The sequence below is a fragment of the Scyliorhinus canicula genome, chromosome 4, assembly GCF_902713615.1.
Source record: "Scyliorhinus canicula chromosome 4, sScyCan1.1, whole genome shotgun sequence".
Taxonomy (NCBI): domain Eukaryota; kingdom Metazoa; phylum Chordata; class Chondrichthyes; order Carcharhiniformes; family Scyliorhinidae; genus Scyliorhinus; species Scyliorhinus canicula.
The window spans coordinates 23,108,007-23,133,836 of NC_052149.1; the positions used below are offsets into that span (position 1 = coordinate 23,108,007).

The window sequence follows — 25,830 nt, forward strand, 5'->3', positions numbered from 1 at the left end:
AATTTTCATTGACCAATAGAAGAGTGGTAACCAGGCCGCAGTTTTATTAAGTGAGCTAATAATGGGTTTATCACAAAAAATAATATTTTTAACAATCTAGGTCTCTACCTGTGTGTAATCTGATTTGAAATCATTGTAAATTACTTTGGGAGGGGGAGAAAAAAAACTACCAACAATAGTTTGATTGGAGGGAGGTCACAGTGGCACAATGGTAGGCACTGCTGCCTCACGGCGCCAAGGACCCGGGTTCGATCCCGGCCCTGGGTCACTGACTCGTGTGGAGTTTGCACATTCGCCCCGTGTCCATGTGGGTCTCACCCCCACAACCCAAAGATGTGCCAGGTAGGTGGATTGACTACACTAAATTGCCCCTCTTTGCCAGCTCCACGCCCAGGTCCTGGTACACCCGCAGCTCACTCCCTTCCCAGGTACACCTCTTGGTCTGCCTCACCCTCAAAGGATCTTTTCCTTTTCCAGAAAGCAGTGCAACCCCACCATCATCTCCCTTGCAGCTCGCCCGCCTGCGGCCTCCTCCTCAGCGACCTGTGCACTTGGTCCACCTACAGAGGCTGATCAAAGTCCCCTCCCCCCATCAATCTCTCCAGCAGCCTCACCACATACACTGTGGCCTCCGCACCCTCGATGCCTTCAGGTATCCATACAATCCTACGTTTTGCCTCCTGGATTCTCCGGATCCTCCACTTTCTCCGTCAGCTTGTTCTGGCTCTCCCGCATCACTCCTATCTCCGCCGCCAACGAGGCCAACTGCTCCTCGTACTCTCCCACCGCCGCCTCCACTTTCTGAATTACCCGGCCCTGGAACTCCAGCCTTTGCTCAACTTGCTTGATCCCAGATTCTAGCGGTTCCACCACCTTGGCCAGGTCTTCCAGGGCCCTTTTCCTCTGCTGCATGAACGGGTTGTTTAAGAAATCCACCAACTGCTCCGTTGACCACTGGGTGGGCAGTGTGCCCCCCTTTCCCTGTTCCGTTGAACATTGGGCGGGCAGTGTGCCCCCCTTTCCTCCGCTATCTGTACCTATGGCGTGCCACGACGACTCTCCTGCTCCAACTGCTCGTATTACCTTTCCCCTCAGATACTACATCCTTCGGGCAGGAAAAGACTGCAAAAAAATTTGCCTTTAGTGGGAGCCACCAAATGTGCAACCACTCTCCATGGCCACCATTGGAAGTCACCAAACTCCAACTTAAGCACACTACTGCAGCTTGAAGGACTCCGGCTGGTCCCCTTACCACTGAAAGGATATTATTGCCACAGAGGGAGTGCAACGAAAGTTCACCAAACCTGTTCTGGGGATGACAGGGCTATGAAGAGCGATTGGACAAACTGCGCCTGTTTTCTCTAGAATTTCTAAGGATGAGAGGTGATCTCGTTGAAACCTACAAAATACCTAAATGAATAGACAGGATAGATGCAGGTAAGATGTTTCCCCTGCTTGCAGAGTCTAGTATTACGGGCCAGGGTTTAGAGAACCCCAAAGTCTATCATGGAGTTCACCTGACCCACAACCTTTAATAGATTTTGGTTATGGGGAGGGCAGGGGCCCACTCTAAAGGTGTGATGTAAAAATGAGATCAAAAGTACTTTTAAAACAAAATAATGTTTATTATATGAATCCAGTTAACATTTTATAAACACACAGTAAACATCTTAGCAATTATCAACTCAAATACTCCCCCCAAAGAATACAGTGCTCTATAAGTAACCCTTAATCTTTCCTCGCAACATCCATAAGACAAATACTCTCTTTAACAATGACATCAGGTTTAAATTCTCTACTGAGATCAGTTATCACTTTTAAATTAGCAAGTGATCTGAGGACATTCTTTCATACAGAGATCAAAATTACACCTTGTTTGGCTGGATGCAGCTCCAACTCTGAAAACAAAACTAAACACGCACTGTAGCTGCCAGCTCAAAAATGAAAGTAAAAACAGACAGACAGCCCAGCTCCACCCACACTCTAACATCACTTCAGCTATTTGACATTCACTACAGCTATTTGATAAACACCCATTTCTTAAAGGTACTCTCACATGACACTAGACCCAGGAAGCACAATTTCAAAATAAGGGGGTGCCACTTAGGACCGAGAGGAGGAATAAATTTATTTGCAAGATGTTGTGAATCTTCAGAATTCTCTACCCCAGAGGGCTGTGGAAGCTTAGTCATTGTATATATTTAATGCAGTGATTGATAATTTCTTATACACAGTAAAGGGTTATGGAGATAGTGTATGTAAAAGACGTTAAACTATGCACCAGGTATCCTCCGATGCCTTTTTTAATAAGAAAAATCAGTCTCAGACTAATGGTACTGATGACAAGACCGTATTTGTTGCCATTCTTAGTTGCCCAGAGAAGATGTTGGGCTGCCTTCAGTCCAGTCCAGATAGTGAAGAATTATGTTCCATTGCCAATAAAATTCAAGTCAGGAGGGAAGCTTGGCATTGATTCTGATCCCATGAACCTGCTGCCATTATACCTTTTGGAAGATGTAAGCTACGAATTTAGGAGGTGGAGCTGGAAAAGGCTTGGTGAGTTGCTGTAGTAAATTTTATGGATCGGATACACAGCAACCACAGTGCACCGCTGGTGGTGGATGTTTTAAAATAGTAGATAAAGTGCTGAAATAATTGAATCCGTTATTGTAGATGGTATACAGAGATACAAACATGAATTAGGAGCAGGAGTAAGTCATTCAGTCCCTGGAGCCTGCTGAACCCTTCAACGGGATCATGGATACTTTGTTTGTAGCCTTGCCTACCCCGATAACCTTTAGATTCTTTACTAACAAAATAATTATCTACTTCTGCATAAAGAATATTCAATGGCCCTACCTCTACCAGTCTCGGGAAGAAAAATATTAATACTCATCTCTGCCATAAATGGGAGATCCTTTTAAACTGTTTCCGTTAGTTTTGGTCTCTTAAGCGTTCTTGCAATTGAACCCATCCAGGCAAGTAGAGAACATTCCATCTTCTGATTTGTGCCTTTTAGGAGATAGAGGCTTTGTTGAGTCAGGTGGTGAGCCATATGCTACAGAATACCTGGCCTCCGACCTGCCGCAGCATTTATACAGCTGTTTCATTGAATTTCTGATCAGTGATGAGCCCCAGGATGGGTATTCTGTGATGGTACTTCCATTGAATGTCATGGGGAGGTGCTCTCTTGTTATGGACAGTAATTCATTAGAAAAACTGTCAATGGTTGTCTCAAGTTGCGTCCCCCCTCTCCTCCCAAACTGCTGTCATCACCCCTCTCCATAAGAAAATAAATCCTTGACTCCTTCATTCTTGTAAACTACCACCCCCATCTTCAACACCCCTTTCCTCTCCAAGCATGTTGTCATATCCCAAATTCGTACCCATCTTTCCTGAAATGCCATGGGAAAAGATGTAAAAGCAATATCAGAAGAAATGTTTTCATGTAGTGAGTGGTTAAGGTCTGGAAAGTGTGTTGGAAGTGATTTGCTCACTTGGAGAGCTGATGCAGACATGATGGGCTGAATGGCCTCCTGCACTGTAACTATTCTGTGAAAAATGCAGTTTGCTCTTGTTGAAGCAGCTGAAAGTGGTTGGGCCCAGGACAGTACGGCAGTGATGTCCTATGATTGAGATAATTGGCCTTCAACATCTATGTTTTGTGCATAATATATACTCCAACTACTGGAGAGTTTTTCCCATAATTTCCCAACTGGATATTCAGTAAATGTGAGACTTCATACCAAAAGTCAGTTACAGGACCCTGTCACCCAGTATCCACATACTGCACATTAATGGTTTTGACAGTTATGATTGAGGCAGGAACTGTGATTTACTTTTTGCTCCCTAATCTAAGGGAGAGAGGCCCTGATCATTATCCTGGCTGCAATCTGCTAACCTGCCACAAAGCAAAATTTGATGCAATGTATTTTAATTCTGTGGAGAAACTGAGTGTTAAAGTTACACAGGGATGCAGCAGCTTAAATGCGTTGATACATCTGTGCAGTATTATGGTTGGTGTAAATGTAGAACATTTGTAATAATTCCTTTCTCTTTTCATATGAACTATGAAGCTTTCAATAAAGCTGGTAAGCGTCACTTTGAAGCCAAGGTTTCTCTAATATATGTTTTTGTGAGTGTTTATGGCTGAAGTGTTTTTTAACCTGGTTGAGGCTGACCTGTTTTTCTAATAAAATCTAATCTAGCCTATTTTTAAGAAGCTTCTACCTGAATACCTCAGGCTTATTTGTTAATTCTACGTCAATTGCTGGAAGTCTAATGGTTGAATTGTGTTGCTTTCCGTCCTTTAAAGACTTAATCGTGTAAATTTTCAGCAATCTCGAATGGCTGTTTTATGACTGGGCAGCAAGTTGAAAATTTATCCCAAGTGTTCCTGATCTCAACCCTATCCAAAGCATGTAAAAAGACCTGATGCCATTGAGCTATTTGTGTGTGTGTGTGTGTGTGTTCTTTTTAAAAACAGTCTTTTAAAATGCTTTTTCATTCTTTGCCCTCCTCACCCCAACCCCATCGCCCATCACTTATCATTGAACCCCTAATAGCAGTGAATCTGAGCTTTGGCATTTTTCTTACTCCCCTCCATTGCCATTCCATGGTAAGCTGATAGAAATTTAAATGGTGCACAGTGGATGTTGTTCTTCGTGTCTCCTCTCTCTTTTCTCCCTTTCCTCCAGGATTCCTGCATGCGAGAGGGCATCCAGCACACTGACCAAGAACCGTAGAAAACCCCTATGTAGAAACCAATGCAAATGTTAGCTGTAGGAATCAAACCCATGTCACCCTGATTGGGAGTCAAGTCCGTTGTCCAGATGCCTATGCGGTATTCTGGGAACTTCTGTACAGTTTCAAAAATACGTTGTTTTACAGTTCAAATTTAAAATGTGTGCATGTATTTTGGATTATTGGCCAAAACTATTTTTGTCCTTCCTAGCCTTCCCTTTCAAAATTGCGACTCAATCAGTCAGACTTTTATGTCTTCAGTTTATCTCTTGCCTCTTTTACCCCTTCCCAACTTGTGCCACACCACCATCCTCAGCTAATTTTGAAAGATGTATTAATAATCTGTGTGTATTGACATGCAGCTACTAATTATTGGGATCAACACATACAGTTTATGCTTTTGCTTTTCTCTAACATTCTATATACGTCTGCACAGCAGTTTAGTGATGGGTTACAATGCAACACTGCTATGACATGGATATGTGGGCATGATACACCTGCATTTCAGGCAAAGCCAAGTATTTCTTTATTTTGAAAAGGTGGCCTAATGGCGAGAGCAATTTTTTAAAGACCTGCAGGGGTCAAGAATCATGTCCACAAAACAACAGTGATTGCATTGAAACATTTTGAAGATGTACAAGTGTCCTAATACATGTTACCTTAGAACTGGATGCCTGGTGTGTGTTTTTTTTTAAAGTAGGGCATGTGATTTGTTGTGGCAAATGCTCCATTATTGATAGACCTGTTCAAATATGCACATTTTCATTACCTCCAGCGCTTTTAAACAAAGTCATGGTACTCTTAACAGCAAATCTCATTGTAAGAGGTTAAGGGCAGAAATTCTGCAGTCTATGTCATGGCTTATTGTGCTGCATCAAATCACTTGACCCAAGAAACATATCAATCTCTAACTGCAAAGTTTGGTTTAAGCTTTGCATTGGATGTTACTGCTTCTGTATGGATACAAGGCATTTCAGCACCAAGGTATGGAATCAATGTTAAGCAAACAGTAACTATCGATTCCATCTGTTTTAGGGAGCTACATCCGAAGACTTTAGTCACCTGCCACCAGAACAGAGGCGCAAGAAACTTCAACAGAAGATTGATGAACTTAACAAGGAATTGCAGAAAGAAATGGATCAAAGGTCTGATTCTCACTATATTACACTTGTTTGGGAGGTAATAAAGTAATGAAAATTGTAAATCCCGTATAAAATTCTAAATAACAAATCTGAGTCTACACATGAACACCATGTCCTGACAAACCACATGAGTGTCAATGCAGCAGGAATGAGATTAGCTGATAGTTTACAAATCTTATTTTGAGTTGCATTGATTAAAACCGGAATGTGAATCTGTATAGGTGTACTCTGTAGATAACTGATTTTAACTTGAATGTAAACCTAACAATGCGGAAGTAACTTCACAAGGTTCTGACTAATTGTATTATTTAGCAGGATGAATAAAAAAACAGTATACTATACTGGGTGGCATGGTAGTACTGTTGCTTCACAGCACCAGGGTCCCAGGTTCGACTCCTGCTTGGTTTACTGTCTGTGCGGAGTCTGCACAGTGTCTTTGTGGGTTTCCTCCGGGTGCTCCGGTTTCCTCCCACAAGTCCCGAAAGACGTGCTGTTAGGTGAATTGGACATTCTGAATTCTCCCTATGTGCCCGAACAGGCGCTGGAATGTGGTGCCTAGGTGATTTTCACAGTAACTTCATTGCACTGTTAATGTAAGCCTACCTGTGACAATAATAAAGATTTAAATAGCGAGAGATTGGGAAACTCAGTGCTGAGGGATCTGGCAGTCTTGTTTTGTGAATCACAAGTTGGTCTGCAGATAAAACAAATGATTAGGAAGGCAAATGGGATGTAGGCGTTTATTGCAAGGGGGATGGAATATAAAAGTAGGGAAGTTTTACTGCAGCTACATGGTACTAGTGAGACCATATCTGGAATACAGTTTAGGTCTCCTTATTTGAAAAAAAGATACAGTTGTGTAAGAGGCAATACAGAGTTGAGCTCACTCAACTCATTCCTGGGATGAAGGGCTTATCCTATGAGGAAAGATTGAATGAGGAACGGTGGTGTAGTGCTGTTGTCACTGATCTAGTAATCCAGAGACCTAGTGTAATGTCCTGGAGACCTGGGTTTGAATCCCACCAAGGCAGATGGAGGCATTTGAATTCAGTAGAAACCTGGATTTTTCTGGAATCGCAATCATGATCTCTAATGATGATTTGTCGGTTGTTGTAAAACCACACCTTTATGGAAGGAAAACTTCCATCCTCATGTGGTCTGGCCTGCATGTGACTCCAGACTCACAGCAATGTGGTTGACTCTTAACTGCCCTCTGAAATGGCCGAGCAAACCACTCAGCTCAAGGGCAATTAGGGTTGGGCAACCCTTGCCAGCAAAACCCACAACCCATGAAAGTTTTTTTTATGAAAGGTGAGAAACATACATAGAAAATAGAAGTAGGAGGAAGTCATTCAACCCCTCGAGCCTGCTCCGCCATTCATTATGATCATGGCTGCTGATCAAGTTCAATACCCTGATCCCGCCTTCCCCTCCCATATCCTTGATCTCTTTACCCCCAAGAGCTGTATCTAATTCCTTCTTGAATATCACATGTTTTGGCATCAACTACTTTCTGTGGTAGCAAATTCCACAGATTCACCACTCTCTAGGTGAAGTAATATCTCATCACCTCAGTTCTAAAAGTATCCTCAAACTGTGGTCTTTAGTTCTGGACTCAGCACCATCCGGAACATTCTTTTTGTATCTACCCTGTCTAATTCTGTTAGAATTTCTATGACATCCCTTCTCACTCTTCCCAACTCCAATGAATATAATCCAAACCAATTTATTCTCTCCTCGTATGACAGTCTCACCACCCTAGGAATCAGCCTGGTAAACCTTCATTGCACTCCCTGATCCTTCCTCAGAAAGCAACACCAGAACTGCACACTTCAGCTGTGGTCTCACCAATGCCCAATGCAAATTCAGTAAAACATCCCTATTCCTATCCTCACATCCTCTCGCTATGAAGGCCAACATACCATTTTCCTTCTTTACTGCCTTCTGTACCTGTGCTCTTACTTCCAGTAACTGATACACGAGTACACCAAGATCTCGCTGAATATCCACCCCCATCAATTTACACCAATTCAAATAATAATCTGCCTTCCTATTTTTGCTACCAGAGTTGATAACCTCAGATTTATCCACATTATACTGCATATGCCCACTCACTCAGCCTGTCCAAATCACACTGAAGCATCTCTGCACCCTCCTCACAGCTCCACCCTCCCACCCAACTTTGTATCATCTGCAAATTTAGAGATACTATATTTAGTTCCCTCATCCAAATCATTAATATATAATGTGAACAGTTGGGGTCCTAGCATCCCTGTGATACCCCACTAGTCACTGCCTGCCAATCGTAAAATAGACCCATTTATTCCAATTCTTTGCTTCCTGTCTGTTAACCAGCTTTCTACCCATCTCAAGACACTACCCACAATCCCATGCACTTTAACTTTACATATTAATCTGCTATGTGAGACCTTGTCGAAAGCCTTCTGAAAGTCTAAATAAACTACATCCACCATTTCTCCCTGGTCAACTCTTCTAGTTACGTCTTCAAAGAATTTCAGTAGATTTGTCAAGCATGACTTCCCTTTCATAAATCCATGCTGCCTTTGCCTGATTATACCACCGCTTTCCAAATGCTGTGCTATTAAAGTCTTGATAATGGACACCAGAAACTTCCCTACTACTGACGTTAGGCTCACTGGTTTGTAGTTCCCCATTTTCTCTCTACCTCCCTTTTTGAATATATTCCCCATACTTTTACCCTGACCACTACCCCCGCAACAATTTCCTTTATACTCTTGCACCAAATAGGAATAACCAACCTTTCGAGTTCACTGACATTTTGTGACAAATTAAAGTGGCAGGAATGTTTTTGTTCTTGAACAACATATGACCTAAACAATTTACAAGGTTTTAGAATTTTATTATGAATAAAATTTAGTTTTAAAAGTGTATTGTCTATTTTATAAGTTGCATGCACATTAACAGACAAACTTCAATGATGGCTAGTATGCAAAATGTAAAACTAGAGTATTGCTGAAAAAAGAGATTCTTTTGAAGCTTTTCATCTTGCACTCATCAGGACAGACACAAGAATACCAAATTTCAAAGGGAGCAACAGCATATTCTGCATGAGAAGAGGATGCTGATTTGTTGAGTTGTGGTCATAGAGAATGTACAAGGGAAAGTTGTCCTAGATAATTCCTGTGTCACATTTGCTCCCAATGTTTGCTGGGTTGTGTAATGTCCACAAGAGTAGTTAGCATTCTAAAGTTGGACTGCATACTCTGAGCTGCAGAAACAAAAAGCGGCCAAGATTTTGCCTCCTGATTGATTTTTAGTGATTCCCTGCTGGGAAGTTGGTGAATGCCAATTAAAAAGTGGATTAGATCTAGTGGTGATGACTTGTATGGCTAAAAAGCCTACCTATAGATTTGAGCATTAAAATTAACCATGCAAATAGGATATTAATGGATTTCTGTTGCCAGGAGAGAAAATTAGCAGGAAATGTTTTAGAATTTGTAAATAAGTTATTTAGAATCGACTTCCTCAAGATTTTAATGAGTTGAGCTTACAATTGTAGTGGCGATCCAAATCTGGTCAAGCAGTAGGCTTGATTGACCATGTTCCCTTATTCCATGCATTATATGATTGTACTTTATATAAAGAATTGACTCCAAGAAATTACACAGCGAATTGGTAGAGCATCAAACCCCCAGCATAGTTGAGCCTGTTAGGAATGTAAAGCTAGTTTTAAGGGATTTGTAAGTGTTTTGGTAAACATTAGAAATAAGATACAGTTTTAAGAGAGTTTAATTTAATATTTCTGTGCCTGGAAGAGTAAAACCTATAGTTAGATTCATCCTGGACAAAGCAATACAATCCCGGATTAGACCCCAACAGTGGCTAGGATACTGGACCAAAACCTCAATATTTTATTTTAATTTTGTAAGACTGTGAGGAAGGGATACCGCGCTCCAGGAGTGATTTCATGCATACTACGGATATGGTATATTAAAACAAGCTTTATTGCTAACACAGTATTAACATATCTTTAACGTCACACAAGCAAAATAGCGTACAATTACCCCTTAAATAATGCTAATCAATACAGTGACATGATAATCCTTAACTGCTATCTTTATTCCCGCTCAAACAATAAAATCATCTCTACTTTCAATCCATTTTCAAATACAGTTAACACTCTGCTGTACAGAGATGTCTGGATACTCTACTTTGAGAAAGAGATATCTTTTGACACTGCTGTAAAGAAAGAGACCAGACCCTTGTCAGAACAATGCAGGATCACCAGCTGATGTCTTCAGAAATTGTCTTCATAGTTTGACTTCCATATCTCCAGAACTAAAACGAAATTGCTTCTCTGCAAAATGCCTGGTACTCTAGCTTCTCCTATTAATTACATCATCTTACCAAGCTGAAACACGATGTACCTAATTAACACCACAGGGATCCCCCTTAATCTAAGCAAAGCTACATTAGCCCAAGCTTTTATGATGCCTGAATTGCGCCTGTGTCTCCCAAAAACATACTTTAAAAACACTACTACACAGTAACATACACTAACTCAGCATTTTAACCATTACTACACCAAATACCTATAATGCAATATATCTGAAATTCCTACATTTATCACAAAAGGTGTTTGTATACGTGCAGATTGGTTAAGTTCCAACTGTTTTTCTGTTGTGCTTAGAGAGGACTGTGGCCTGAAGAATAAATAAAAGACACAAGTGGGTGTTGCTTCAAAACTGGGGCCTTGTAAGGGAGAGATGGGAATATTTCTCTCAACTTTGCTAGAAGAAAAGCCATACCATGGAGTAATGGTTAGGGGAAAAGTGCAGAGATCTGTAGAGCAGCTAGTTAAGGAAATAGAGAAATGAAAAGAAGTTTCCAAGAAGTCAAATACTAAAGGTACAAGAACAGAGCACTGTTCAGTACAGACATACTGAGCTGAGAAGAAAGCTGAGATGCCAGAAAGATATCTGACATGATTTTCAGTTTTGTGAGATTTTACTACAGCCTGTGGAAAGGGAGTTGAAATAACTATGGAAATCATTGGCTTGGATTTCTGTAAAAATAGTTAAGCCAAATGAAATCTAATGGGGTTAGTATAAAATCCTGGACTGGATTCACTGTTAAAAGTGAAGCGGAAGCTTTGTTTAAAAGCGTCATTTGGAAAACCTGGTCTGGATATCAGAATGCAAACTGCTAAGGGAAAGCATACTCATGAGAGAAGATTTAAAAGTGTGTTTTGGGAAGTGGAGTTTGGAAACTCTCACATGAAAATCATCTGGAGGAATTCTGAGGAGACATCCATAGGGTGGCACTGTAGCACAGTGGTTAGCACTATTACTTCATCGCTCCACCATCCCAGTTCGATTTCCGGCTTGCGTCACCGTGTGGAGTCTGCACATTCTCCCTGTGTCTGCATGGGTTTCCTCCCACAAGTCCCAAAAGACGTGCTGTTAGGTAATTTGGACATTCTGAATTCTCTCTCGGTGTACCCGAACAGGCGCCGGAGTGTGGCGACTAGGGGCTTTTCACATTAACTTCAATGCAGTGTTAATGTATGCCTACTTGTGGCAATAAAGATTATTATTATATTACTATTATTATTATTATAAACATTCACTTGGGGTCCAGAGTGGAAAGTGTATTCTCCCATCGTCATCTTATGTCCTTAAAGGAACTTTGTATTAATGAGACCATTGTAGAGTAAGATGTACTTTATAATCCGTGTTAATCCTGAGAACTGTGTGTAACGGTTAAGCTAAGGGGAGTGTAAAGAAATATTGTGTCATAATTCAATTTTTTCATCTTTAATGTTTTTTCCTTGTTGTTAAACAAATGATTGGTCCTGTGACTCTGTTTCTCCACATTTTATGGAAAAAAAGCATAAGTTACGATTTTAACCAGGGTTCCATTCGGGGATTTTCCCATCCAGTTATTTTTTTTTAATATAAATTTTGTGATAAATGTAGGAATTTCAGATGTATTGTATTATAGGTATTTGGTGCAGTAATGGTTAAAATGCTGAGTTAGTGTATGTTACTGCTGTAGTAGTGTTTTTAAAGTGTGTTTTTGGGAGACAAAGGTGCAATTCAGGCATCATAAAAGCTTGGGCTAATGGAGCTTTGCTTAGATTAAGGGGAATCCCTGTGGTGTTAATTAGGTATATCGTGTTTCAACCTGGGACCTTGGCACCGTGATGCATCAGTGCTGACCACTGCACCACCATGCTGCCCGTCCCATCCATTTATAACATCAATTGGGATCGTAACATCACATAATAGAGGATACTGCAAAATGGCCTGTTGTCTTTCAGTTACCAGGCATTCCTGAATGGACTGAAATACAAGTCACAATGCCAATTTGACAGAGCTCATTTTGACCTTTACTTGTTGGTCCTCAGAAGTAGATTGTATTTGAATGACCTGTATGTGCGGAGTAAAGCAATTTCCAAAAGGTAAACTATTCACCAGAGGACTAGTAGCTCAGTTATTCTTGCAAGGTGGTAGTGATCAGTCTTTTGCAAAAAGCCATGTAATTCAGATTTATGTAAACTCAACAGAAAACTAGACTGAAGGAGACATCAAAAACTGAATACGTTTTTAGTATGCGGAGACAAAGGAGTGATTTGAAAGTTCAGTTTGTTTTTTGGGGATTTTGTCTATCATTACTAGGGGCTGTTTAGCACTGGGCTAAATCGCTGGCTTTGAAAGCAGACCAAGCAGGCCAGCAGCACAGTTTGATTCCCGTAACATCCTCCCCGGACAGGCGCCGGAATGTGGCGACTAGGGGCTTTTCACAATAACTTCATTTGAAGCCTACTCGTGACAATAAGCAATTTTTTTCATTTCATTTCCTCTATCACAACCTCATCAAACAATGCTTTTTTTTTTACAAGAAATGGATGTCTCTTGGAAGTAGCCCCATGATATTCTATAAACAGTGCTTACAATATCAGACTATTTTGGGATATTTAAAATTGCCCAGTATTATTGCTCTGTTGTTCTTACTTATATCTCTGAAATGTCTGCAGATCTTATTTTCAGTTACATCTATCCCCTGGTGAGCTGTAATGCAAACTAAGAACTGTACCGTTTCCCTTCCTATTTCAGTTGTATCCACATGGATTTTGTCTTACCACAAGCCCCCAAAGACCCTTTTTTTAAAACCTTCCTATCTCGTCTGTAAACGTTAGAACTGGAATATGAAGTTCCTCCGTCTTCTCCAAACCTAAGCCATGTTTCCTTTCAGTTATTGTTTTATTGCCCTGCATATTCTTTCTTGCACTGCTTCCTGTACATATCACTGAATCCTCATTCAAATTCTTTGGAATGCTGACTCATTCTTTTTGCTGGTTTACTCATTGATTTTTTTTTGATATTCTGTTTACCTTCTATTATTTTCAACCTATTTCAAACTTATTTCTTGATAGGCTGCAGCAAAGAGATTAAACACTATTTGTTCCAGAAATTGCTCTAGTGCCCCAAGAATGTGAATCTTTTACCCCCTGGCACCAGTGTAAGATTCACATGTTGAGCTTCGAAATCGTCCTCTCCTCAGCAAGTCTACATAGCAATCCAAAGGTTACCTGCTTTTGTTATCATGTTTCTGTCTGGTGCCTTAATCCCTAAACTTCCTTAATCTTAACATGTACTTCAGCTTGTGCAGTCGGTACTAGCAGCATAAAGGAAAACATTTCAAAGCTAGAGTAGTGAGGTGTCATAATTGTAAAACAACTAGGTTGTCCAAATTTTGATTTTTTTTTTGAGGCGCTAACAAAGATTGTCATTTGGTATAGTCTACGTGAATTTTATCTAGACTTTTCATAAGGTCACACATAGCAGTCTGGTAATGAAAGTAAAAACACATGGGATCCAAGGTAGAGTGGAAAGTTGGATCCAGAATTGGCCCAGAGGCTGGAACAAAGGTTGATGGATGTATTTATGACTTGAGGGCTGTTTCCAATAGGGTTCTGCAGGGCTCAGTACTAAGTCTTTTTGTAGTATATGTCAATGATTTAGACTTAAATGTAGCGGGTATGATATCCTGTTCTAATTCCAGTTTCCTCTGTTACTTTATTATCAGGCTTCCTAGAAACATCTCTTCATTTCGCTAGTTACCTTAATTAGCTGTCCTTTAGATTTCTGGCACTGGCATCCTTAACCATTACTCTATTGTATGGCTTTCCTTCTCGCAAGGCTGAGAGCTGCTCACCCACTCTTTTCCTGTCACCAGCTAGAAACATCTCTTCATTTCTCTAGTTACCTTAATTAGCTGCCCGTTAGATTTCTGGCACTGGCTTCCTTAACCATTACTCTGTTGTATGGCTTTCCTTCTCGTAAGTCTGAGAGATGCTCACCCACTCTCCTCCTGTCACCAACTACTATGAATTCAGTTAAACACGATAACAAACCATCTTACCCAACCCGAAAGGTGCCTCTGGTTGCTAAGAAACATCTCTTTCCATTTCCAAGCTTTTATTTACTTTTCATGGATGAAACTCTCTCCGCACAATAGAAACCCACAGTTTTAACTGAAACCAAAAACCCCAGGTGCAAAAATCCGTGTCTAACATGATTCTAACTATAGATTTACCCTTTCTCAAACAGAATCACTAAAGTAATCCCACTTAAATCTATACCTTATTTCTAATATTTAATGATACAAATATAGATCCCTTAAAACTATCTCTGTTTTCCGACACATGAAATAACCAGATAACTCAGGATGCTATTTTTATTTTTCCCAGAGATGCCTTAAACAAAATGAAAGATGTTTATGAACGAAATCCACAGATGGGTGATTCTGGTAGCTTGCATCCAAAGATCTCCGAGACCATGGGCAACATTGACAAGCTACGTCATGAGATTCAAAAGCATGAGGTAACTTGGAAAACAATGTATTTAGTGTGTAAAAGATATCGGAGTTATACTTTGTTCACATACTTGTAAGCATTTTATATGCTGGGAATGGTCTGATTCATCTAACTTTGTTGATTTATATTTGTGTATGCAATATCATGTCATACTATATTACTAAGCCATATGGACATAAAATCCCAGATTTTCTTGTTGACATGGAAACCGTATAGTACAGTCATCCAAGTAATTTCAATATCAAAATAGTTCAAAACCACACAGACACAAATGATGAGTAAAATACTGATTATGGGCAGGGTGAGTGAAGCTGACATAAAATTTAAGCTGTAGGGCAGTTGTAAGAAAATGGCCAGAAATTACAGGCATTTGTGGAAAAACTTTTACTGTAGTTGAATCAATTTGGCGGTTTTTCCCGCAGTAATTCTTCACTTTTAAGCAAGAATGTTTTTAAAGTGCTACTGTTCTGCTTTCTGCAGAATGGCGAAGAACCTGGATACTGCTGTAACAGCTGATTTTACATGGCAGCATGGTGGCGCAGTGGGTTAGCACTGTGGCCTCACGGCGCTGAGGTCCCAGGTTCGATCCCGGTTCTGGGTCACTGTCCGTGTGGAGTTTGCATATTCTCCCCGTGTTTGCGTGGGTTTCGCCCCCATAACCCAAAAATCTGCAAGCTAGGTGGATTGGCCATGCTAAATTGCCCCTTAATTGGAAAAATGAATTGGGTACTCTAGATTTATTTTTTAAAAAGTAACAGCTGATTTTACTGTAGAGCTGTTGAGTGCTGAGCTGTAAACAGCATGGTTTATTAGACTGAATTAAGAGCCAGTGAGTGGAGTAAGCATGTGCTAAAACCATTTAACTTTTCCAGGAAATTGCATGCCTTGATGTACAGGTGGGGTTGAGGGTATCCCTCGGGGTGGCCAACAAGGGTGGCGAAGGTGGGAAATCATGTTGTGCATAAGTTGTACCATGACCGTATAGGGCAGGCTTGATAGACTGGCTGTTTTTTTTTCCCTGTTAAAATCCATAGAACCAACTGATTCTTGTAGTAATAAAAGCAAAAGCTGCTGGTGATTCTCAGCATGTCTGGCAGCATCTGTGGAGAGGAAAACAGAGTTGATATTTCAGGTCTGCTTGCTTCTTCAAAACTGATGACACTGAGGTCGCAAACTGTCACGGTCGTTTGCCGTGGAATTTTGAAATTTTTTTTTGGTGGGGGAGAAGGACGGGACAGATTCCATCCTAGAAGTTGTTTAGAAAGAGCAGGCTAAAGTATTCCTTTATCTAAGTAAATCTGTGGGCTATCGTTTGTGTTTTTATTGCCAGTATGGGCAGTGCTACAGTACACTCTTGTGAACAGGCATCATGATTAGTTGGTTTGATTATAAAACTGATAATACATCAATTTCTCCTAGACATGGCTCTTTGAGGTTGAAAACAGAACATGTGGAAGAGGCGATAGACGATTAAGTGGTGGTGCGGCGTTCGACCGACCTGCTGAAATTAACCATCATGGGACACCTGGAAGAGAAAGGTACGTATCCAGCCACTTCAGTTAATGAATTGAAGCATCATTCACCGTTTCAAGGACTTTGTAACTGGTTTCAGTCAAATAGTTTATAAAATAAATTAACACTGAAGTTAATTTACAGAGCTAACATTCACAAGCTTTGGTGGCATTGAATGATTTTTCATTAGTGCATGCTGAATGGATTACTCTTTCTTTTCTTTACAATTTTCTGCAAATTAGTGATGTAGTCAGTTGAAAGGACAACTTTGAACAAGGAATTGTACAGTAAAGCTCTAAATTGAATTTGGTTATAAGCTTTTGGCAAGTTCCCAAATCAACAGGGCAGCAGGGTAGCATGGTGGTTAGCATACATGCTTCACAGCTCCAGGGTCCCAGGTTCGATTCCCGGCTGGGTCACTGTCTGTGTGGAGTCTGCACGTCCTCCCCCTGTGTGCGTGGGTTTCCTCCGGGTGCTCCGGTTTCCTCCCACAGTCCAAAGATGTGTGGGTTAGGTGGATTGGCCATGCTAAATTGCCCGTAGTGTCCTAATAAAAGTAAGGTTAAGGGGGGGTTGTTGGGTTGTGGGTATAGGGTGGATACGTGGGTTTGAGTAGGGTGATCATGGCTCGGCACAACATTGAGGGCCGAAGGGCCTGTTCTGTGCTGTACTGTTCTATGTTCTAACAGAAGCTGGATAATCAAAACTGCATCATAGAATTGCATAGCATCGAAGAACATCTTAAAATTGTAGAACAGAACTTAATATCCGGTAGATTTCCTGCAGCTTTCTAGAAGTTACGTTAAAACCTCTGCCATTTCTGACATGGAGCATCTACTGTGGCATGAATACAGGACACACTATATTCTAGTGATCGAGGGAGAAATGAAACCTGTTATCTTGCTGCAGTTCACATAATACAAATTCATGGGAGCCTGTTCTCGTGTCAGCTGTGACACCCATCACTGGTATGAACATTCTGCTCGAAAAAGAATTAGAATGATTGCTGTGGGCTGTAAATGCGATAACAATAGTACCATTTTGGAGAGTATATTACAAATCATTGATGTTAATTTGCTACCAAACATTTATTTTCTTGTGGTTCAATATCATCTGACTCCTTTGATGGGTTGTAGCTTTGGTAACACGCTCAAGCTGCATGTTGCCCCTTATTTAAGTGATATCAGCACTATATAATGTCAAAACTTTTTAAACTATGTAGACTGCATGACATCTAAAACCTACAATAATATCGAGCTCAAGGTTGAACCACACTGACCAGGAAAATCCCAGCTTTGATCCCTGATAGTTGCATAAATTGAAGTTGAACGCTTGCTCGTGCCAATGTTGAGACCTTGTATGAAGGATCAACAGTTGAGCAAAGTACCAGCAGATGATTGACACAAGTTACCCCTAATGGCTATATTTAAACTACATTTAAGCCTAGACATCTACAGGCACCAGTATTTCAGGTAACTTCCTTATTATTTAATAATTCTTTACTGACTTCACTACCATCAGCCCTGAAGGGAGCTATATGGATGATCCAAATCAAGAGCACAGAGCAAACCAGAGATATCCAGAACCGCAGCGTGCAGTTGAGTTTGATGATGAATTTGAAGATGATGAACCTCTACCTGCTGTTGGCCACTGCAAAGCTCTATATCCATTTGAGGGTAAGATATTTGTTTGCTGTCATTTTTTTGAATGGTTTGTTTTTAAATCCAAAGGTTTTCTATCAAAGATGACATTTACATTTTCAATAATCCAATCCTAAAAGCATTCAAGAATATTTCTGAATGTGAGTGGCCCAGTGATTAGCACTGCTGCCTCACGGCGCCGAGGACCCGGGTTCGATCCCAGCCCCGGGTCACCGTCCGTGTCGAGTTTGCACATTCTCCCCGTGTCTGCGTGGGTTTCACCCCACGACCCAAAGATGTGCAGCGTAGGTGGATTGGCCACGCTAAATTGCCCCTTAATTGGGGAAAAAAACATTTCTGAATTACTTGAGTAAAATTTCTAATTTATGTCAAGGTATGTTATGAATGAATTATTACATGTTGCACGATGTAGCAATTTAAGGAGAAACTTGCATAAATTCTAATTACATCTAGATTTAATAAATTACTTTGTTCTCCTTTCATGAGTTATATTTGATGACACAATGGTTGGGGACTCCACCAGATTCCATGAGCCAACCCAGGATCTGAGTGTATGGGAGTGGGTGTAGAAGAGTTGAAGTCTTAAATGTTGATGGATGAATTGGAATGTAATATGGAATGCAGTTTAATAATCTGGAAAATTATATTGAGCAGTCTACATGGTTGTAAAAATCCAGTACAATACCACGTAAGTGTGAGCTCCTGCATTTTGATTGGGAGTTATCCACTGCTTTGGAAAATAAGACTCTGCATGGGTTAGAACAACAAATGATCTAGGCGTACAAATTAAAACAAAAAAGAAATTCAGATGAACAAAGCCATCAAAAAACAAAGTACTTGGTTTCATTCCTAGAGGAATAAAATTACATAGAAACTTGTTTAGACCACACTTATTGTGCATAGCTTTATATACGTTATGTAGTGGAGGCACTGCACATGTTTTATAAGAAATATTTACAGGGTTGATGTTGTAATTGAGAGGTTAGAATGACCAAGAAAGACTGAACAGGTCTCTCGGTTGAAAGGTGAGCTGATTTTTTTATTAATGAGATGTGGATGGGCCAGCATTTATTGCCCTTGAACTGAGTGATTTGTTCGGCTGTTTCAGAGGACATTTTTTTAAGAGCCAACCACATTGTATGTAAGCCAGACCAGGTAAAGATGGCTGGTTTCCTTCCCTAAAGGACATTAGTGAACCAGATGGGTTTTTAAGACAATCGACAATGGTCATCGTTAGGTCTTTAAAATTCCAAGATTTTTTATAAATTTAAACTTCACCATCTGGCGTAGTGGGATTCAAACTCTTGCCCCCAGAGAATTACCCTGGGCAATGAAGTTACTGTGAAAAGCCCCTAGTCACCACATTCCGGCGCCTATTCAGGTACACAGAAGGAGAATTCAGAATGTCCAAATTACCTAACAGCACATCTTTTAGGACTTATGGGAGGAAACCGGAGCACCCGGAGGAAACCCACGCAGACACGGGGAGAACGTACAGACTTTGACAACAGGAGTAATGTCCTGCTGCAATTATACAGGGTCTTGGTGAGACAGTACCTGGAGTATTGAGTACAGTTTTGAACAAAGAACAGTACAACATGAGACAGGTTCTTTGGCCTCCAAGCCTGCGCCGATCATGATGCCCGTCTAAACTAAAACTTCTGCACTTCCGGGGACGTATCCCTCTATTCCTATCCTATTCATGTATTTGTCAAGATGCCTCAAACGACGCTTCCTTTTGGCTTCCTTATGTAAGGAAGGATATACTTGCCATAGAGGGACTGGAACAGAGTTTCATCAGACTAATTCCTGCGGTGGCGGGATTGTCTTAAGAGGAGAGATTGAGGAAACTGGGCCCCTTTTCCCTGGAGTTTCAAAGAATGAGAAGTGATCCATTGCAAGTTACAAGTTTCTTGCAGAGCATGACCGGGTAGATGTGGATAGGATTTTCCCCCTGGCTGGTGAGTCTAGAACCGGGTGATAGAGGCTCAGAATAAGGGTCAGGCCATTTAAAACTGAAATTAAGAGGAATTTCTGCACTCAGAGGGTGATGGATCTTTGGAAATCTCTATCCTAGACTGTGGAAGCTCAATCACTGAGTATGTTCAAGACAGAATTAGATATATATCTGGATACTAGTGATGTCAATGGATATGAGGGTGGTGTGAAAATTGGAATAGAGGTAGATAATTAGCTATAATCGGTTTGAATGGCAGAGCAGGCACGGCAGTAGGAATGAGCTGCTCCTATGTTCCTAACAATAACATACTGATATAAAGGGCAAATTTAGAGAGTTGTATAGAAAGTGTGTGTGTGTTTTGGGGGGGAGAGACGAGAGAGTCAGGGAAGGGTGTAACTAATTGGATAACAGTCAGCACACAGCCAGTACAACAGACTGAATGGCCTCCATTTGTGTCATAGCATTCTGTGAGTGAAAGACAACATCAGCACAGACTTGTCTAATTTTTTTCCCCTCTTGCAGGGCAAAATGAAGGGACATTAGCAATGCGAGAAGGAGAGGTATTGTATGTTATTGAAGAAGATAAAGGAGATGGCTGGACAAGAACACGGAAACAGAATGGACAAGAAGGCTATGTGCCAACATCTTATGTAGATATTACTCTAGAGAAAACTAGTAAAGGTGCAGTGACCTATATATAAATATAAGATGCTGAATGCCAGTTAAACTCATGTGGAAAATGTATTAATTTAAACAGCTAAAGGAATAGTGGAGAAACATTTAAGAGTATGAATTCTTATATTTTCTGTATTCCTACTGCATAATCCTTTGTTCACCGTGTGAGCTGAACTTATTCATTGAGATTTTATTCTTAAAAGTCATCCTTTGTGCATGAATGCAGACCCTGGATTATTCCATGTTATAGTATTTGGAAACAGTTTAACTCTAGTATTGATATTCCTGATGCCTTAACTTTTGTATATATGTATATAGGTGAAGGTTCTTGGTGTTTTATATTTTTTAATCCATCATTGAAACCAAGGTTTCAGACTTTTTATTGGAATATAAATTTTTAGCTTTCAAAGTAGTAATCTAGATTTAAAAATTAAAAGTCATGTTCTTTATTTGTAATATTTAAGCAAAAACATAAGTGATTCATAATAAATAAATAACTTTTTATGTTTTGGTGGTGGGAGGGTGCATTAAAGTTCATTACATTCATGTTTCATTTTTTAAAAATTGAATTTAAGTTGCGTTTTGCCCATGAAATGTTCTGTTATTACTTGAGGATTATTTTTGCCAATTATCAAGATGAAAATCTGACTTCAACTAATTTACCTTAACATCTTTCAAAACCTGGATGCAGATGTGGTACTTTAGGGGTTGCATAGTTAACGAGTTCTGACTAAAACTTGTAAAGTTTCCTTTGTTTTTGTTTGTTTCAGCTGAATTTAGTAATGGTGCTTTCTTTCTTTTCCCCTCCCGGACTGCAGGTTCCTGAATTGGTGTGTGGGTTCTTGAAACATTGGGCGAGGCATTGAAGGAGGTTGCATGCAGCTGTTTTCTGGGTGGGGAAAGGGCACGACTCAAAGATTGAGGCTGGTTAGATCAGGAGGGAGGAGGAAACTGCATGTTCCATATTGGTTAATTCTGCTATTAACACAATTAACATCATTCTAACTATAGTTCACATGGTACCTGGCGAATCAACAGTACAGTATTTTATAGGTCTTAATCAATGCCAAAGGTTTATCTGACCCAGGTGGAGTACATTCAAAATGACATTACTGTCAGATAGTATTTTCAAAATATAGTGCTGTCTGCCTGTGCCATCCTACATGCTCGCCCTAACATGCTGTTGCATGCTTTCATAAATCTCACTAAATATTCACTTCGGAAACGTCTAGACTGTACCGTGGTTGGCCTGTTTTGTTGTTGTGCAATCCCCAAGTTATCTAGTATAATACTTTCTCAACCCTTCACTTTTGTAGTTCCATTCCATTTTTTCATTTGTGCTGCTACCAGTACTGCATGGTAATAGTGTTGTGTTGAGTTACCAGTGTTGAAGAACTCTTGACAAGCCAGTAGATGCACCCTTCCATTGTTGCCTGTGTATAGTTTATGAATTCTCCTCCCTCCTTGCTTTTGGCCTGCATATTTTTTTTTTGTGTAATGGATTGATCAATGAAGACTTGAGTCAATGGAAACACACCTGAAAAACAGCATGGCTTCAGGAAAACAAGCATGGCTCACTGTGAAGAGACACAATTGGGCACACACCCTGAGAGATGTGCATCGTGAGCTCTGTTGAAGATTCACCAACCATTTATTTGATCACTATCTCACCATACAGCTGCTGCCTTAAATCAACTGTTTTAACAGAAGAGTGCCTAAATCTGCCGACTGCCATTGTTTCCAGTAGTCTTTCTCAAGGCTCACGTTTATTGCAGGCTGGTGGCAGCTCATCAATTTTGATTGACTTGTGTATTCTCTTGGTACGCCAGCTGCTGATGTAATCATACCTAGTATCAAAAATATACTGTACCAGAGGAATTGTGCAACTAAAATTTCTGTCAATATTTATATTGTTTTAAATACTAAAGACTTGTATTGGTTAACAAGATGTATTTGAAATGAATGTTTTTAATTAGAATTTTGTAATTTTTTTCATCCTGGTTGACTCTTATGAATAACCAATTCATATGAACTCTGGTTTAGTGGGGATAGCTGTGCAAGTCGTCTAATCTGGTGTGGTCACACGAGTCAATGTGTGGATATGTTGACTCTTGTGGATATTGTATGTAATCTAAACCATGTGCACTTTTATCTATTTGAGCAGTAACACAAGTGCAGATTTTTTTTTCTCCCAGAATACTTAAAGCTGCATGTAATGCAAACTTTGTTCACATGTTGAAATTCACATTCAAGCTGTGATCCTGACTGTAGTTTTTTTCAATGCTGCAACAAATATATCTGATCAGTCAATTTCAAACACGCCAACCGTCAAAATACCCACCTTCCTCAAATTCAAAGGCTTTTGATTGTTGGGCCACTTGAAATGAGTTTTTATCAAGTGGCAGGGAAAAAAGGCAAGTCTTCTCAGCAGCACCTTTTGAAATGAGCTCAAATATTTTATGACTTGAAGACCAATTTTATCTATGCTGCAGAGGGATCCGTGTGTGTTAATTTGAACATTTGGATTTTAGGTAAACCTGAGCAAAAATGTGGCGGACTGTGCGGCTATGATGTGATGCTTTGACCCAAATCTGTTTGCTACTACTTGTAACTGTCTCAGTTACCTGCATAGAAATTACAAATGTGAAACCATCTTCTGTCCATGTCCATTGTATTAATGGCTGGACATATTTAAATTTATTTCCTGGTGTAATATTGTAGTGTGTTTCCGGACCAAATTACACATGCCAACCACATAAAGCATTGCATTTAACCATTAACAATGGTTAACATGAGTCACCCGCTGAAGCTGATAAACATGTCGAAACCTTTCATTGCAATAAAAATAAGACATTGTGTAACAGAAAATTCTTATTTCTGTTCCACGGTGAATTCCTGGTAAGTGAATATAATTTCTGGTAGACTGACTTTAGAGTTTACACAAATCCACTAATGACCTTTAAATGTGCTGAAGAATTTGGATTAAATGATTTTTTTAAAAACTTTTTCTTTTTAAAAAAAAAAAATCTGATGTACACATGCTTCCTTGTGTTCAAGTATGTGTATTTTTAAAGTGTTAGTTCACTATAAATTTGCAACATGGTGGCACATAATCTTGTTTATTGTACATTTCTGAAGTAAACCACTATGAAAATATTGGGAATGGTATGTAGAGTAATCTTCCAAGTAGGCACTAAGTATGATCTGAGTTGTCTTAATTTTTACAGCAATTTAACTGTGAGAGTTCTAGAATGTAATAGAAAAGCTACTTTTTCCATAGCTGTAAATCTGCAGTTAGGTAAGTGGAGCAGACGGTTATCCAGTTTGTAATGTTGTAATGCTTTTGCTTTGTATGTAATTTTAGGTACGCTGTTTTTTTGTGAGGAAATCTACAAATATGAGTAAAGAGGGAAACGATTGAAGGGAGGGTTTTTTCTTGCACATTACAAATTTTTTCAAGTTGTACACAGTGTGTGAGGGTCTGGTTAAAATTGTAACTGATAAGTTGTCAGGCAAAGTAGAATGTAGTGTGAAAAACAGACAATGTTTCAAATTAATGATCTTTATGCACATGTTGACTTTTGATTCTTGTTTTTAAAAACACTGTTGAAATACTGTTTAAAATACCTTGTTGAGAACTGTTTAAATAAATTAATGTATTCCACAGAGTTTTGTCATATTTAAGCATCTATTAACTAATGTTTTGCTTTTTTACCCCCTAAAATTAAACCAGTATTGATAATACCCCTAGAATCTGTTAACAGAAGTTCGTGTTTTGTATGAGGTTTGCTCACGGTATGTCATGTTTCACATCTTTCAGTCAGGCCCACCCAAACTTTGACAGATGCTGGTCAAAATATCCCATTTTAAAGCATTCCACTTAATTTCCATGTCCCAAACTAAATGTGGATGAGCCAAAACTTCTTTTCCTCCAATACAAGAAAGACCTGTACAAGAAAGACGGGTTGCATCTAAAGAGGGGCACCAATATCCTGGCTTGGAGGTTTGCTGGTGTCACTCGGGAGGATTTAAACAAATATAGCAGGGGGGTGGGAACCAGAGCATTCGCTTAGAAGATTTCATAACTGAAGGAGAAATAGAGAACAAAAATAAGAGTACTCCCAAGTACTCTTCCAAGTACTCCGCAATCTCATCTTTAATAATGGACTCTAAAATCTTACCAATGGACGAAGTCAGGCTAACCGGGGAAATAGAGAACAAAAATAAGAGAACAACACCACCCTCAGGCAGAGCAAAAAAGGTGACAAGTGTCAGAAGGGAGGTGGTCAATGCAGGACTAAGGGTATTGTACCTTAATGCGCGCAGTATATAGAACATGGTAAATGAGCTTGTTGCGCACATTGAAATTGGCCAGTATGATGCTGTGGGCATCGCAGAGATGTGGCTGCAAGGGGATTAGGGTTGGGATCGAAATATACAAGGATATGTGTCCTATCGAAAGGACAGGCAGATGGGCAAAGGGGGCAGGGTTGCATGGTTAGTAAGGAATTAAGTTAAATCAATAGCAAGGAGCGATATAGAATCAGAAGGCATAAAATCTTTGTGGGTAGAGTTGAGGAATCGCAAAGGTAAAAAGACCCAGATGGGAGTTATGTACAGGCCCCCTAGCGGTAGTCAGGATGTGGGGCAGAAAATAAATCAGGAGATAGAAAAGGCATGTAAAAAAGGCAATATTACAGTAATCATGTGGGGACTTCAATATGCAGGTGGACTGGGAAAATCAGGTTGGTAGCGGATCCCAAGCAAAGGAATTTGTGGAATATCTAAGAGATGGTTTTTTGGAGAAACTTGTGGTAGAGCCCACTAGGGAACAGGCAATTCTGGATTTGGTGATGTGTAATGAGGCAGACTTGATTAGGGATCTTAATGTGAAGGAACCCTTGGGGAGCAGTGATAGAATTTACCCTGCAGTTTGAGGGGGAGAAGCTGGAGTCAGATGTAACGATATTACAATTAAATAAGGGTAACTACAAAGACACGAGGGAGGACCTGGCCAGAGTTGATTGGAAAAGGAGACTAGCAGGGAAGACAGTGGATCAGCAATGGCAGGGGTTGTTTGGGAGGCACAGCAGAAATTCATCCCAAGGAAGAGGAAACATGCTAAGGGGAGGACGAGGCATGCATGATTGACGAGGGAAGTGAAGGATAGCTTAAAAACAAAAGAAAAAGCATACAAAGTGGCAAGATTAGTGGGAAGCCAGAGGATTGGGAAACCTTTAAAAGCAAGCAGAGGACAACTAAAAAAGCAATAAG

At 40.1% G+C, this 25,830-nt stretch overlaps 1 protein-coding gene across 4 annotated transcripts in view; it reads left to right on the top strand.

The window, feature by feature from the left end:
* Nucleotides 1-24,224, top strand: part of fnbp1l (formin binding protein 1-like) — a 221,323-nt gene extending 197,099 nt beyond the window's left edge. For 2 of the 4 annotated variants that reach the window (XM_038793856.1, XM_038793859.1), the window contains 6 exons: nt 4,077-4,091; nt 5,779-5,888; nt 14,623-14,755; nt 16,168-16,286; nt 17,782-17,936; nt 20,404-24,224. In XM_038793856.1, the coding sequence (XP_038649784.1) occupies nt 4,077-4,091; nt 5,779-5,888; nt 14,623-14,755; nt 16,168-16,286; nt 17,782-17,936; nt 20,404-20,582 (711 nt within the window). In that variant the 3' untranslated portion in view covers nt 20,583-24,224. The remainder of the gene's footprint in view (nt 1-4,076; nt 4,092-5,778; nt 5,889-14,622; nt 14,756-16,167; nt 16,287-17,781; nt 17,937-20,403) is intronic. The other 2 variants (XM_038793858.1, XM_038793860.1) reach the window with 2 other exon arrangements.
* Nucleotides 24,225-25,830: the final 1,606 nt, after the last annotated feature.